General features: G+C 37.0%; 1 protein-coding gene across 3 annotated transcripts in view; it reads right to left on the reverse strand.

Moving 5' to 3' along the window:
• The window catches only part of LOC150075010 (methylosome protein WDR77-like), a 136,854-nt gene extending 119,757 nt beyond the window's left edge, over window positions 1-17,097 (reverse strand). Inside the window, exons 1-3 of one of the 3 annotated variants that reach the window (XM_090388924.1) lie at window positions 16,799-16,851; window positions 16,529-16,636; window positions 9,130-9,192 (exon numbers count right to left, since the gene is read on the reverse strand). In XM_090388924.1, the coding sequence (XP_090245050.1) occupies window positions 9,130-9,190 (61 nt within the window). In that variant the 5' untranslated portion in view covers window positions 9,191-9,192; window positions 16,529-16,636; window positions 16,799-16,851. Of the gene's footprint in view, window positions 1-9,129; window positions 9,193-16,528; window positions 16,644-16,798; window positions 16,852-16,995 lie in introns of those variants that run through there. The other 2 variants (XM_090388925.1, XM_090388923.1) reach the window with 2 other exon arrangements.
• Window positions 17,098-17,711: the final 614 nt, after the last annotated feature.

The following is a 17,711-nucleotide window of genomic DNA, read 5'->3' on the forward strand; positions in this document are numbered from 1 at the left end:
TCATCGGCAATGTGCTATCATTGGTCCACTGGATATTGATGGTTCAACTGTTGATGATCCTGCTCAGGCGGCTAACAAACTAAATGAGTATTTTGCATCTACATTCACATATGAGGAGTTATTCAGAGAGGGGAATGCCAGAGGTGAGTTAAACTCTGGCAGTGAGTAGATAATTTTGTAATAACTGAGGGAAAGTGGAGAGAGATTGCATATTTGATTTTAATCAAATATGCAAGGGAACCGACATGAAAATCATAGCAAAACCCATGAACAAATTATACACATTCTTCAGAAATCGACCTTCAAATACCACATTCCAATCACAGCATGACCTCGTATACAGCATCCCATGCAAAAATTGCGACGCTGTTTATGTAGGATCTACCATGGGTGTGGCACAGCTTCGAGCAAAACAACACGAAGCTTCTGTGCGGGCGTGTTGTTCAAATGCACTGGAACTTTCGTTCCACGCAATAAATGAACGACATTCATTCAGCTTTAATGAAACAAAAATTATAAATATTCAACAGAACTATCACAAACTACTTATTGCAGAAACCTTAGAGATGAAACTACATGAAACTTCAATCAATATCCGTAGGCCATTCCTATTGTCCGACGATTGGTCACTTATACGCATGCGTGAAGAACAAACACTACAACACAAGACAAAAGTTTCGGATTAATTGTGAGTTGCTCCATTCCTGTGAACATGACGCCCGAAAAGTTCTAGTCCAACTTAAGGAATGTAGAGAATAATAACCCCCTATCCAATTTTATTAGACCCCTAAATTTAACTCTAAAGTCCAGCTATAAGACCAAAAGAAATAATCGGTCCGGTCCATATTTATTAAACAGTTTAGATCCCAAAAACCTAATTTTAATGCAATCCAAATAATGGTTTCCATGCTGCCAGAAGTATGGTGTTTGTAGACAGCAGTCATGAGCGCTCATTGTTGAGACCGCACGGTCTGAACACTACGGTTCTGACAGTGGGGACGATGTCCCACCTGCTTTACAAAATAGATATCCTCAAGAATTATTAGCGAGTTGGACTAGAAGCTTCCTATATCTAAAATAAAGGTAATCCCTGTTGATTTATAATTTAGAAAGAGTAGAAGTAATTGCAATGGAATGATAATTGGATGGGAAGGATTTGTCACCCTTTTTAGGAACTGGCTGGATATGAGCAAATTTCCAAGCAGAAGGAAAAACACCTTTGGAATAAGAAAGTGAAAAAAGGTGGCAAAGAACAGAAGTTTAGGAGCACAGGTTTTGAGAACAAGTGGAGAAATACCATGAGGACCTGGAGCTTTCTTAGCATCAAGATTTGTCAAAATCCTTCTGACATCCTCTTGACGGAAGAACACAGGAGGCATTGAATGGAGCCTGTTGGGAATGGTGGGAGGTGTTTTACCAAGATCAGTACAGGAGTTGGAAAAAAAAATAGGATGCTAGCAGGTCAGCTTTATCCTTGGCTACAGTGACAACAGAACCAACTGGTTTTGACAGAGGTGGGAGCAGAGATGAGCAAAAGTCGAGGCCAATAGATTTGGCAAGAGACCACAATGCTCAGCTACCATTAGGGCAAGAAGCAAGTTTTCTACTCTTAGCCTGTTCAAAATCTAGTTTGGACTGATTAATAACTACTTTACAATTTTTGTGAGCTTTAGTGTAGGCAGAAAATGAAACTGAAGATTTGGATACAATCCAATTACAATATGCAACGTTCTTCTCTTGAACAGTCTTAGCACATTTATTGGAAACCAAGGTTTAGACAAAGGACGAGATTTTAAAGTGGATCTTCAACTGTGTTAAGAGAGCAACTCACCTTTATTTGACAGTCTGCATTCAACAGTCTTATTCACACACACCGAGACACCGATTAAAAATTAATTTTGATATTCAATTTTGCATCATAGTGAATATTTCTTTCAGTTTACTATTTGTAACAGAATTTTATCCTAACGATAACACTGCATTTGTATATTTTATTTTTAGGGAGTGAATCAAGGTCCGCCGCGGCGGAAATTTGAAAAAATATTAAGGGCCCGCCATAGCAAATAATTAAAATAATATAAAATGTTTAATATGTATGAACACGGTGGAATTTTAATATCTTTTAAGTATCCATAGTGGTGGACCTTAAGTCACTTCCTTTCATTTATCAAAAATCAGTGTTACAACCACTAGTAGAATATTGCAGTGTAGCTATATGCCATATTGAAATTAATAAATAAGTGTTGAAATTTCCTATAAAAATAATTGCAACTAAAATTAACCACAGTGAGGCCCCAGAAAACACTTTGAGACTCCCTTAAGGGTTGCGACCCACAGGTTGGGAACCTAGGGACTAGACAAAGACAGTAGCAAATTTAAAATTGAGAAAGAAGTTTGACAAGGAGACACTATTTCTGAAGTTGTTTACTGCTGCCCTTGAAGAAGCTTTCAGAAGATGTTACAGAAAGGAGTCAACGTGAATTGAGAGTACCTAAACCATTTATGATTTGCAGATGACATTATGATCATAAGCCACAATCCCAAAGAATTGGAAAATCTTAATCAATTATGCAGAGTTAGTAATGATTTCGGACTAAAGATGAATATGGCTAAAACAAAAATAATGACAAACAAGTATGCCACAGAAAGGATATAATCATTGAAGGAGCAGTAATTTAAAAGGTGGATTCATATACTTATTTGGGACAAGTCATTAGCTATAATAACGATAAATGGCTGGAAGACAAGAGAAGAATAAATTTCGGATGGATAGCATTCAGGAAATATAGTCAAATACTGAGGAGCTATATCCCAATTTTTCTGAAGCTCAAAATAATGCACTAATGCAGTGTTTCTCAAAGGGTGTGCCGCAAAATTTTCCAAGTGTGCCGCGAAATCTTAAAAAAAAACTAACGTCGTTTTTATTTTAACATCATTGTCCGAATATTTTATTTTGGTTGTAAGAATTGTTTGCATAACACAGATATAATATAAGTATAAATAAAAAAATTGTTAATATTATTTTTCGTTCTATTTATTTAATTTAGAAATTTCTTCTTCTATGACTACGTAGGTGTGCCGCAAAATTTTTCTTCTTTGGAAAATGTGCCACGAGAGTAAAAAGATTGAGAAACACTGCACTAATGTATACTCCCCACCATGACTTAGGGAAGTGAAACTTGGGCACTCACCAAAAGAATGGAAGAGAAGCTGAAAACTACACAGCGAAGAATGGAACAAATTATATTAGGAATCAGACTGTTAGATAAGAAGAGAAACACATGGATTAGGCAGCAAACGCAAATAAAGGACATTCTTATCCAAACTAAAGAACTGAAATGGTCACACACAGCTTGAAGACATGAGGCAGGACACACAGCTTGAAGACATGATGACAGATGGACTTAGAAAATAACAGAATGGTACCCAAGAGGAGCTAAAAGGAAACAACGGAAATGGATAGATGAAATTCGCAAGTTCATGGGTAGCAAATGGATGGCCATTGCACAAAACAGAAGGATTTGGAAGTTGCTATAGAGGTCTTCATCCTGAAGTGGATTGAAAATGACTGATGATGATGATTTACAATATGGCCAGCAACAAGATCTATACAATCTTTTGTCCTGTAGGAGCTTCCTGCACAAAGCTTTGCTTTCCTCCTGATATTACCAGATTAAAGACCCTGGCAAAAAGCCGTTGTTGATAAAAACCCAGCAGACTTATCAGCTTTCCACTATCAGAGGCACATCCACACAGAACCAGTTTAGGCTGGTCCCTGTGGAAAAGTTTAAACAAACTTTGGTTCCTTACAGGAATATCAAAATTTAATCACACCCACTGGGATTAAACAGATGGTACTCAATGTGGTTGCAGTGCCATCCAAACCATGGAAAACTTGTTGAGCTGTCCTCTGGTCCACAATACTTCACAGAGGACCTAGCTTTGTGATCTGACAATGCTGTGCAATGTGCACATTACTGGAAAAATTAACACAAAATCTTTAGTTTAAGCTTTTTATCTGTTTATATTATGGATACCTTTTATATTTTACAGGCCGGTGATATTTTAATTTTTTTTTTTTTTTTTTTTTTACTTTTTTAATGCTTCCTTTACATGAAATTAATCCCATTACTGAACTGTTTGACTACCATATGATCTGCAATGTCTGTGGGTGGCATTTCTGTGAATCAGATTTGAAATAAATAAATTGACAGAATGCTCTTTTGATCTCTTATATGGAGAAGTATGTAAAGCAGGCCCGGGCAAACTATGGCCCGCGGGCCGCATGCGGCCCGCCGCACATTTGTGTGCGGCCCGCGAGCTTTAATTGTATTTTCGAAAAAAGTTTACTTATTTTATGCCCTTTGCGACGCCTTTTTGAAAAATAAATTTGTACAGTCCATTCCGGTTATTTGGGACACATCGGGACTAGTGCATTTTGGCTTGATTAAGCGGCTGCCCCAATTATCCGAAGTTTCACGTAAATAGTTAAAAATGCAATGTACTCCCCCTTTACAATTGTTTCACTGTACAATCAAATCACATTACGATGGAGTCAGCATCGTAATGTGATTTGATAGGTAGCATGTAAAGTACCGTTCACTATTACAATGTGCAGTAAGCGCCGGTCATTGTGATCACGTTTGTGAATTGAATTTTAATTCTATTAAACAGCGATTCTAATTAGCGAAAATAGGAGGAATATTATCCACAGGTTATAAAAGTAAAGTTATATTAAACAGCACAAATTTACCCTTTATTACCTTACTAATTAAAAAATTAAATGATACGTGAAAATCGGAAGAATATACGTGATAATCGGAAGAATTAATACGTACTGTAATATGTACATACGAACTAGTTGACATTTCTGTTCACTGAAATTTGTGGGTGGGGGTTAAAATTTAAAACAGTAAAAAGATAAGCAATCAATAACAAAGAACACGGTACACACAAATTGCAAGTAACAGGATACGCGCAAGTGAGAACGGAGTAACGAGTTACAAAGATTTAAAAATAGGAATGAAGAGAAGATCTGAAAATTAATTTTTTTATATGATTGAAGATTTCATGGAAGTGTAAACACATTTCACCATAATAACCCACAGAATGCCAGCTGTCGTTATTATCGCAAATTCAATAAGATCGAGTTTACTGTCCGTTTATGATAGATTTCACTAACAGAAAAGCCCAATACACAGGTGACTGCTAATTGTTTTTATTGTTTTATGGTTGTGACCTCCAGAATTTCGACCAAACCATGTGGTACCGTCGGAGACAATCGTAGGGTAATCTCCAGTGCTGGGGTCTCCTGCCCCGATTAAACGGCATGCTGTCCCAATTCCAACGGGCCCTTTTATAACAATATAATTTGCGATTATAAACTAACCGCGCGAAACTACAGTAACAGACAACTGGTGATGACGACAACAGCTTTGCTGAGGTGGCGGAGTAATAGGATAGACCTGCTGACTGCCCTCAGTTCCAGTCTGTTTTCTCTGACGGTCATCCCGCAGTTAGTTTTTTGCGTTATCTTCGGTTATCATCTTTGGTGCCAGTAGCGATAAAAATATTTACGTCCTTTTAAAAATGAATAAAAAACGAAAAATTCAACAAGAGCATCGTGTCTTCAATGAAGAGTGGAGCACAAAATATTTTTTTGCTAACATAAATAATAAACCTATTTGTCTCATCTGCCGGGAGAGTGTCTCAGTGTTGAAAGAGTACAACATTAAAAGACATTTCACTACTAAACATTCCGAATATGGTGCCAATTTAACTCCGGAAGCGAGAAAGAAAACTGCTGATGGATTGATTCAAAATTTATCTAGACAACAAAATGTGTTTACACGGGTAACTAAGGAACAAGAAGCTACTGTAGAGGCAAGTTTTGTTATTTCTCATATAATTGCAAAAAGCAACAAGCCTTTTTCTGATGGAGACTATATTAAAGAATGTATGACTGAAGCTTGTGGAATTATATGTCCTGACATTAAACACAAATTTGAGAATATAAGTTTATCTCGGCGAACCATAGTAAGAAGAATTGAATGTATCGATACAAATTTGAATGAACAATTATTATCAGTATTAGAATCCATAACATGGTACTCGATAGCTCTCGACGAAAGTAACGACCAAAAGAATACTGCGCAGTTATTAATTTTCATACGTGGATGTACCTCTAATTTTGAAATTATTGAAGAGCTTCTTTCGATGGAATCTCTTAAAGACCAAACAACGGGAGCAGATATATTTGAAAAAGTTGAAAAATGCTTAACAAGATATAATCTACAATGGAACAAAATGGTAAGCGTAACAACTGACGGAGCACCAAGTTTGACAGGTAAAAATGTTGGAGCGTTAAAGAAAATTCAGGATAAAATTTGTGAAAATTATCCTGATTATAATTTAATTACAATTCATTGTATTATACATCAACAAGTATTATGTAAAAATGTGTTAAAAGTTGAACATGTCACATCTTGTATTATTAAACTAGTAAATTTAATACGATCGAGGGGCCTGAAACACAGACAATTCATTAATTTTCTTCAAGATATTGAATCCGAGTACACAGATATTCCTTATCATAGCCAAATTCGATGGCTTAGCTTAGGAAAAGTACTTCGGCGAGTATGGGATCTTAAAGATGACATCATTTTATTTTTAAAACTGAAAAATATTATGGACTTTCCCGAATTAACTGATAATAACTGGATTTGTGATTTTGCGTTTACCCTGGACATCGTGACACACTTAAATACTTTCAACACTGTGTTACAAGGGAAAAATTTATACGCCCATGATATGGTAAAAAGTTTGAATGGATTTCAATTAAAACTCCAGTTGTTCCTTCGACATTTATTAATTAACAAGGTAGACCACTTTCCAACCATGAAGTTGCTGAAGATTCCAGAAAATAAATTTCAAAAATATTGTGAAATTATCAGCGCTTTGAATGACGACTTTTCACGAAGATTTGGCGACTTCCGAAAAATTGAGACAAGTTTGGCAATAGTGCGCGACCCATTTTCAATAGAAATTGATAGTGCACCGAGTGAACTACAGCTTCAGATTATAGATTTGCAGTGTGATACCGATCTGAGAGAATTGCACCGTCGTGAGGAAATCTGTAAATTTTACAATACTCTTAATTCGGACAAATTCGACGAACTTAAAGATTTTGCCCGAAAAATGTTGGTTATTTTTGGATCAACTTACATATGTGAACAAACATTTTCCATCATGAATCTAAATAAAAATTGTTTACGATCAAGCATCACCGATGAACATTTACAAGCAGTTTTAAGAATCTCAACTACAAAATTAACACCCGAAATTAAAAAATTGGTAAAAGATGTAAAACAGTTCCATTCATCTCATTAAATTCTTGGTTGTTAGAGAATAATTTTTTGTTGTATTTCTTCTTCATGATAACAAATAATATATGTATATCTAAAAATAGGAATTTACGTGCGGCCCGGCCTTCTTTGTGAATTTCTAATGTGGCCCTTCAGCCAAAAAGTTTGCCCAGGCCTGATGTAAAGTATATATATGCATACATGTGAAAGGTTGTTGTTACAGTAAACCCCCGCTATTCGCGGGGGTTACGTTCCTGAGAAATGTCGCGAATACCGAAAACGCGAATACTGAGTTATGGCTCCCATAGTAATAAAGGGGTTCCGTTCCAAAGTATGAAATATATAAGAAAAACTAGTCTAAAATTTTGTCTATGTATGTATTATTATGTACCTTCATACTATGTACATAGTATGAAGGTACTGACTATGTACATAGACAGTACATAGTGAAATGCAAGCATATGGCATCGAAATGAAAATAAGAAACAATTTAATATTAAATGTAATATTTATTAGAAATTTCAAACAAATCTTTCAAACCAGCGCCTTTGCTTGTTAGCAAAAAAAAACATCCCGCCAGTGCTATCACCAGTTTCGCTAAAGTTTTGATAAAGGAGTTTTGCCTTTTCGCGAATGATGAGTGAACTCAACGGAATTTTATTTTGAGTTCGGTCATCTATCCACAGATTTAAAGCCTTTTCCATTTTTTCTAATTTAACATCCCGAGTTACAGAGCAAATTTTTGAAGCAATTAGCACGTTTTCATGGACACTACGGCAGATTTTTTCTTCCGATTTTTTGATTGATCGTACCGTTGACTCATTGATTTTATAATACTTTGCCACTGAGGAGACACTTTGACCATTAGAAATTTTGTCTAATAACTCAATTTTATTCGCCAATGTCATCACCTTCTTTGATATTTTCACATTTCTCTTTTTATTCGTAGCCATATTTTTGTAGGAGTTAGAAAGAACTTGTCCACAATAAAGTCACTTTCTTCCGTTAACACACTCGAAAAAGTCTGTTTTACACTGCAAAATGGTAGATTTATCATTTTTGTAAGCATATCAATTTATAAATTGATGAATTTATTCAATTTATAAACATAAATTAAAAGCAAACGACGAAACCTTCCATGACAAACGCATAACACATATTGAACAAGGATTAGCGAGAAACATCTACACTCGCGATTTTATCACCCCCCCCCCACTGAGCGCTGTTTTGACCGGGAAAGATAATCTTAGCCACGGCCATGTTTTTTATGGCGGAAAATATTTACGGCGCTTTAAAATTCACATTTTTTTAGGTTTCATTTTATATTAAATCGGCGATCGCGAAACCGCGAATAGTGGGGGTTTACTGTATTTGGTTTTTAGGAGCATTAGCAACTAAGGCAATATTGCTCCGGGGATATGCGGTGGTCATTCCCTGACCTTTCCGCATCCTACGTATTTGGTGGTGACGGGCTCGAACCCTGGTCTAATCAAGAAGCGTGTGCTACGCACTGCTGCTCCTTCCCACCTGGCTACGGAGGCTCACATGTAAAAGGGATAGGGGTAAATGTACTACAGACTATCACTATAAAAAGTCACTATATTGCTGTGCTATACAATGCTCGTTTCTTCATGTAATAAACTATATCTGGTGAGAATCAGCAAAAATAACTGATGAATTATATATTCAACTTGTAAGAAAAAAAAAATCCTCACACTGTATAACAAAGCACATAATGAATCAAATTAAATGACAAATACTTTACCTTTCCACTGTTTAATAAAGCTAAGATGCTTTCCCACAGTTGTTGGTACTGCAACAGTCATGGCTATATGAATCAAAACAGTGATCATGAATGCGATACTCTAAATTTCACACATGTTATTCATTTATGCACTCTATACATAATATTAGCAGTTATAAAATAGTTTTTAAATAAAGTTTGCATAATTAAGTTAGTAAAAGAGTTGTGATATTCCTCTCTATGATATGCTATTTGTTGCATACAGTGAAATTCTTTCATGAGCAAGGTCTAATATCTTAAATCATTAAAATTTTTAGCTACAGCTTATGCTTTACAGTAAAGCATAAGCTATAACTAAAAGTTTTAATGAACTGTTTGTGCAATTAATAAAGGGTGTTTCAAAAATTACACGGAAGAAATGCAGGAATATACTCTATACCTAAAAATAAAAAGTTCCTATAAATATAGGTCTCAAAAGTATTTTTTTCCAAGACATTAAACATTAATCATAATTAGAAAACATAAAAAACAAAATTAAACACATTTCTAAAAGGAAAAACATCTAAAGCAGCTGTTCAAAGTGATCTCAATTTTCTTCAGTGCAGCAATGAGCATGAACCCATAGTTTCTCTGGCACATCTTATCATTTCAGGACTATTCTTAATAGTTTTGGAACTTCCAAAAAATGTGATTTCTCAGTTCATCTTGTATGATAATATAAAATAAATCACATGGATTCCATGTGACTTCACAAGAAATCTAAGCAATTAATTCACTGGTCTTTGTATTTAAAAGCCAGAAATATAAGAAAAGTAGGTTGTGCACTCAGCCCATATCCTCTGCTGATTTTCAAAGGCATTAAAGGTAGTTCCCACACATTTTTTCACATAGGAAATGTAGGTATGTCATTCCTAAAGAGTCTTGGCGGTAAAAATAAGGACCGATAAGATTATCTCCAAGAATATCACACCAAACATTAAAGGAAAAAATATGCTGATAATAAGTACTGACAATCATGTGTGGATTTTCTTTGGTTTGGGTATGAATGTTAAGAGTTAGGAATTCCATTTCTTGTAAAACATGATATTAAGAGTAGGAGACCAGCGGAATTACTTAACAAGTACAGGTCACTGTTGAAAAAAAAGCCGTGAATTAGGGTTGAATTTGAAAGTGTCTGCAATTCTGCCCAGACACAATAGGAGTGAGTATATGATGAGAGCCTTGTCGATCAATTCAGCCCTGGAAAGATTGTGCAAGGCTCGAGGGGTAGAATTTTTTTAGAACATAGAAAGAACATCAGCATCAGCAAATATTCTTGCACATAAAAAGAGTGCAAGAATATTTGCTGATGCTATCGAGGCAGTGTTAGGTGGGTCAGAAAACTGCTAGCTTGGGGTTATACAAGGACTAATAGATTAACAGTAGCCACTGGCAGAGGTGAAAGTGATTCTTGCACTGCTTCTATTGGAATGAGCAGCAGGCTGGAAAACAAGACGCAGGATATTTCAGAGCCTGCTGGGAGTCATTGCGGTACAAGTAAACACATGAGTTGTGTTAGGGTAGCTAAGAATAGGAACAGGTGCATGTATACTTGCATGTACACCAATGCTAGGAGTTTAGTAAATAAATTTGATGAATTTGAGGGATTGCTCAAAACATCAAAGGCAGATATTGTTGGGATATCAGAGACGTGGTGTCACACAGATATAAGGAATGCAGAACTGGAATTTGGGGAGTTCAATGTGTACAGAAAGGATAGACAGGATAGGAAGGGAGGAAGTTATTAGTTAAGAAGCACATAAAATCCAAGGAAGTGAAGCCAGTCGACATCGCTGGGCAGTGCAGTGTCAAGTCAGTTTGGTGTGATGCAAGCATTGGGAGATCAAAATTGAGAGTAGGAGTGTGCTATAGGTGTAATCACTCTAATGAGTATAATAAGAAACTGTACAGGGAAATAGAGTGGGCCAGCAAATCAGAGAGTCTTATAATGGGGGATTTTAATTTCCCAGATATTGACTGGAATTTGTGGGTTGGTCACTCACACACTAGCAAGGCTTTTGTGGATTTATTGGATGATTGTTTTCTACATCAGCATGTTCGGGAGGCAACTAGAGGGAGTAATACTCTTGATCTGGTTATCAGTAGTGATACTTCATGCATTAAGAATCTGCAGATAAAGGAACCATTAGGTGGCAGTGATCACAGTGTGCTGAAGTGGGATTTACTCAAAGAGGTAACTACCATCAGGGGTAAAGGGAAGGGTTTTTGCTTTCGTAAAGGAGACTACAATGGTCTGAGACAGTATTTAAATTCTATACAGTGGGACCAACTGATGATGTTACCAACAGCAAATTGAAAATAGGAAGCATTCAAAGAACTTATCTTGGAAGCTAATAGGCTTTACATACCAACTAAGAAATATTGTTCAAGGTCTGGGCCTAAATGGATGTCAGATGAACTAATGAGACATATGGCAGAGAAGAAAAATGCATGGGATACATAAATTAATGGGTGACATGGAAGCATATGATAGATATAAGCTGGTCTGTAACCAAGTCACAAAGCAGATTAGGCAGCTCTACATCCTTCTTGAAATGAGGCCTCCAGACCTGTTTACAGTATTCAAGGTGTGGCCTGACCATTGCCTTATACAAGGGAATAATCACCTCCTTATCCCTGCTAGAAAAATTCCTATATATCATTGACAATACACCATGAGCTACTCTTACAGCCCATCTGCACTGCTCAGAGAACTTCATATCTGCCTGCACAACCACCCCCAGGTCCCTTTCATTCTCTATCACTGTCAGTGTAGTACCACAGAGTTGATACGTTGCTCTGGGGTTACTGTTTCCCGTATGTAGTACTTTACATTTGTCAATGTTAAACTTCATTTTTCCACTCTCGGCCCATCGGCTCAACCATTCCAGATCCTGTTGCAGCAGCATAGCGTCAGTAGTGTCCTTAACAACCCTGCCAACCTTTATATCATCTGCAAACTTGGATATTAAGCTTGATATACCACCATCAATATCATTTATAAATACAGAAAACAATAATGGACCCAACACTGAACCCTGAGGGACTCCACAATAACATTAGTCCACGATGAGCAGTGTCCATTGATTACCACTCTGTCTTCTTGCCATCAACCATCCCTTTATCCATAGCAGCAATTTGCCTCCAATGCCACACTGCTCCAATTTGTGCAGCAGTCTTCCATATGCAACAGTATCAAAAGCCTTTCTAAGATCCAAATATATAATATCAAGGTTATTCCCTGCATCCAGTTCTTTTGTGACTGCATCATAGTATCCAATTGAATTGGTCAGGCAAGACTTTCCCTTAACAAAACCATGCTGTGTCCAAGCTATAACTGAAGTCTTGTCTAGATGATCCTGCAGTGCTTCTTTAACCAGTGCCTCCATTAATTTTCCGGGAACAGAAGTTAAACTCACAGGTCTATAATTACTTGTGTCAGCCTTTGATCCTCCCTTGTGAATTGGGGTCACATTTGCACATCTCCAGTCCATTGGTACCTCCCCTTAGTCCAAGGAAGCTCTCATAATTATGGCTAAGGGTTTGCTTACTTCCTTTGCTGCCTCCTTTAATATAACTGGTAGATCCCATCCACCCCAGGTGCCTTTCTTGTGTTTATCTTCAACAATTTCTCCTCCACTTTACTCTCAGTTATTACAAGATTCTCTAGCTTACTGCTAGAGTTGAATACACCTCTGGCATTCCCCTCGCTGAATAACTCCTCATGTGTGAATGTCGATGCAAAATATTCATTTAGTTTGTTAGCTACCTGAGCAGGGTCATCAACAGTTGACCATTGATATCAAGTGGACCAATCTGATTCATCCCCTTCCTTCCAGAGTTTACATAAGTAAAGAACTTTGCTGTTTTTCTTCGCATCCCTTGCCAAGGATCTCTCGTAATTTGCCTTCGCCTGCCTAACCTCCTTTGTAACTTGGTTACAGATCAACTTGTATCTATCATAGGCTTCTGTGTCACATGTTAATTTGTATGTAACCCATGCATTTTTCTTCTCTGCCATATGCCTCATTAGTTCATCTGACATCCATTTAGGCCTAAACCTTGAACAATATTTCTTAGTTGGTATGTAAAGCCTAGTAGCTTGCAAGATAAGTTCTTTGAATGCTTCCCATTTTGAATTTGCTATTATAACATCATCAGTTGATCTCACTGTATAGAATTTAAATACTGTCTCAGTCCATCGTAGTCGCCTTTACGAAAGCAATACCACTTTACTCTCATATACCCCTTCCCTTTACCCCCTAATGGTAGTTACCTCTTTGAGTAACTCCCACTTCAGAACACTGTGATCACTGCCACCTAGTGGTTCATTTATCTGCAGATTCTTAATGCATGAAGAATCACTACTGATAATCAAATCAAGAGTATTACTCCCTCTAGTTGCCTCCCGAACATGCTGATGTAGAAAACAATCATCCAATAAATCCACAAAAGCCTTGCTAGTGTGTGAGTGACCAGCCCCCAAATTCCAGTCAATATCTGGGAAATTAAAATCCCCCATTATAAGCTCTCTGATTTACTGGCCCACTCTATTTCTCTGTACAGTTTTTTATTATACTCATCAGTCATTAGGCCTATAGCACACTCCTACTCTCAATTTTGATCTCCCAATGCTTATGTCACACCAAACTGACTCGACACTGCACTGCCCAGCGATGTCGACTGGCTTCACTACCTTGGATTTTATGTGTTTCTTAACTAATAGCATAACCCCTCCTCCCTTTCTATCCTGTCTATCTTTTCTGTAGACATTGTACTCCCCAAATTCCAGTTCTGCATTCCTTATATCTGTGTGACACCACGTCTCTGAAATCCCAACAATATCTGCCTTTAATGTTTTGAGCAATAACTCAAATTCATCAAATTTATTTACTAAATTCCTAGCATTGGTGTACACGCAAGTATACATGCACCTGCTCTTCCTCTTAGCCTCCCTAATACAACCCATGTGTTTACTTGTACCCCCATGATTCCCAGCAGTCTCTGTAATATCCTGCATCTTATTTTCCATGCTGCTGCTCATTCCAATAGAAGCAGTGCAAGAATCACTTTCTCCTCTGCCAGTGGCTACTGTTAATCTATTAGTCCTTGTATCCCCCCAATCTAGCAGTTTTCCGACCCACCTAACACTACCTCGATAGTATCAGCAAACATTCTTGCACCCTTTCTATTTAAGTGTATCCCATCCCTGTAGAAGCAGTCTCTCCTGTTAACAAGTACAGACCAGGCTGAAAAAAAATTCTACCCCTTGAGCCCTGCACAATCTTTCCAGGGCCGAATTGATCGACAGGGCTCTCATCATATACTCCCTCCTATCGTGTCTGGGCAGAATTGCAGACACTTTCAAATTCAACCCTAATTCACGGCTTTCTTTCATCAGTGACCTGTACTTGTTAAGTAATTCCGCCGGTCTCCTACTCTTAATATCATTAGTGCCAACATGTACAACTATATCACCTTTTGTGCCCTTAAAAGATGATATCCGCTTTACAACGTCATCAACCTTTGCCCCTGGCAGACATACCCTGGTCCTGTTCCACCTATCCTTTTTACAAAGCATGTTTCCCGTTTCCCTGACAATAGAGTCACCAACAACTACTAGTTCCTTTGGGACCAGAGCATTCTGCCTTGGGGGTTGCCGCTGTGTTGTGCGATGACCAAGTGCAAGCTCTGGCGTTGTTATGGGCAGCTGAGAGCTTGATGGGCCCCTCACTTGTAATCCTTCGAGGGCATCCACCCTGTCCTTCAAGCTCTCATATAGGCCCATAACAACGGTGAGTTGTCGCCGGATTTCCTTACACTCCTTGCATTGTGCACATACAAAGACATCCCCCATGGCAGTATCATGTCCCATACCTGACTGCTCCGCAAACATCAAGCAAATAATGCATCTTAAAAGGCTGTGATTCAGAGGGCAAATGCCCCCCTCAGTTCTCCCCTGACCCACAGCATTCCCATTAGCTTGAGCCTTTTGCTTTGCTGCTCTGGTTTAAGTCATGATTTCGATTTACTTTCAATAAAATTTCAATTTCAGTATAAAATTAAATCCTAAACTTGTATCCCAACACAGTTATAACGCTATATTTATGTTTCAGTAACGAGCGTTATCTACGAAATATTTATGTTTCAGTAACGAGTGTTATCTACGAAAGTTGATAGCCTAAATAAATTTAAGGCTCAGCTGGACAGGTATTAAGAGCGAACAGAGGGATGAAATGGGAGTGGTTTTTTTTTTTTTTTTTTTTTGGCTGATGCTGCATAAGCTTGCTTTCTTGCGTCATATGCCTCTACTAATGCTAATGCATAATGCTAATGATTCTCCAAATAATACAGCTTACCTATGCACCACACCACTCAAAGAATATCTTACATTATCCTTGCAAATTGATATACTTTTGGCCACTCCATCCCTTAAAAAACTCATGTTTGGAAGTAGATCCAAAAGTACCTATACAGTTTGTCAGCAACGTGACCAGCATCATCAACTTTTATGATAACCATAACCAAACAAATTACATCAAGTCACACAAACAAAATCAAATCACACCAAAAAATATTATCGGAGTAAATATATATATAAATATATATATATATATAGAACCAGTTCAAGCCATGTTTTAAGGAAGGCATCACAAGTTCATTTCATATTTGTAGTACTGGCAGAAATACCAAACATCGAAATAATAAAATCAAAATTGATACTTCATATTGTATACTGTACACAAAGAACTTATCAAAAGTAACAGGGCATCTAAAATCTTTGCTATTTCAATATATTAAGAGAAACGAGGCATCCACGTCCGTGGGAATAAATTCAGCAAATAAAATAACAAATAAATGAGACAAATTAATAGATATACTAAATAAACAAAAATTTCAAGTGTACCATGACTCTTGGCTCAATCTGTATATATTTAATATGCATATCAATACGATGTGCACCTATAGCAGAGGTTCCCAGTCTTTTATACCTTGAGCCTCTTAAAATAATATGTATTCAATACATTTAATTTCGAAGAAATAATATACAAATAATAGAAATAAATAAAAAACGCTTCGTACATGGATTAATGGGATGGTTTAGGATACTATTGCATCAAAAAAAAAAAAAAAAAACGAGTGGGAACCCAAGTGGGGACCACCCCACACTTGGGAACTACTGACCTATACTGTACCCGGAATATTGTCAAGAGCGTTAGAGAACTTTCACTAAATTATAGGGTATATTTAATTAAGTATTCGCAACAAATTTTATTGTAAAATATATACACCGCCTAACAGAGCCGAAACTCTTCAAGATGTAAGAAGAAATCAAAACATAAAGAATAAAATATGTACAAATAGATAACAAACGTCTTACCATATAACGAAATGCACAATCGCTTCTTATACTCATATAACTGGAGTTCGTACTCGGTTTACAAATTTCCCTCCTCGTTTCCCTGAAGAGTTAAAACTTAACCATTCCCTAGTTCACAAAATTATCTAGTTAAAACAAAGAAATTAAAAAAAAAAAAAAAAAAAAAAATTGCAGTTATGAAAAATACATGTCATATATCAGGAGTCCAGGGAATAAAAAGACCAGACCAATAGGAAAAATATACCCGTTCATCTCAAACAAAATTCGTACCACGTTAAAGGAAAGGGACAACCTTGCAAGAATTGCTAGAGCAACAGGAATCGAGACAAATAAAATTAAATACAATACACAATGTACAGAAACAAAGTCACAGACTGCATTCGGTCAGAAAAAATAAAATATTATAAAAACAAGTAAGCAAAAAAAAAAAAAAAAAAAAAAAGGGACAATTTTGAACAAGCTATTACCGGGAAGGAAACTGAAAACACGGAGCTACGTTAGAGACGTGGTTGAAAACGACGTAGTCATTTCAGATGACCAGCGAAAAGCTACTGCCTTCTGTAACCATTTTATCTCAAGTGTGAATAACCTCTTTCAAAACGAACTTGACTCCAGAGACAATGAAATGAAAGAATCTGCCAAGTACTCAATCAGAAACTCGTTTTTTTCTCGCATCCCTCTCGGATCAAGATATTTTAGAAGCAGGACATCAATTGAAAGAAAACAAATACCCCCTGGCTTTGATGAAATATCTCCTTCTCTGCTGAAAAGTCCTTGGCTCAATTTTTAAGTATACAGGGTGTTTCAAAAGTGATGGTCAATAATTTAAAGGTGAACTGTACAGACTACAATATGCAAAAAAACATAGGGGCGAGAACTTTACAATCTTCAAACAAAACAGTTTACCTATGTATGGTGCTGCTCAAGCACCATACATAGATTCACTTAAGGATTCACTTAAGGACTCATAAATATGAGTCCTTAAGTGAATCGTTTTCGAGATTTTGCACATTTCTAGTTGGGATCCACCACTGACAAGGTAAGCTGTACAGAGTTGGGACCCACCACTGACAAGGTAAGCTGTACAGAGTTGGGATCCACCACTGACTTGCTTTTGTTTGTTTAGGTTAGGTTATGCTCATTCTCTCCCTTTCCCCTTTCTCAATGCTCTGAGACGTAGCAG

Source organism: Mastigoproctus giganteus, chromosome 14 (genome assembly GCF_048544385.1).
Source record: "Mastigoproctus giganteus isolate SK-2022 chromosome 14, ASM4854438v1, whole genome shotgun sequence".
NCBI lineage: Eukaryota > Metazoa > Arthropoda > Arachnida > Uropygi > Thelyphonidae > Mastigoproctus > Mastigoproctus giganteus.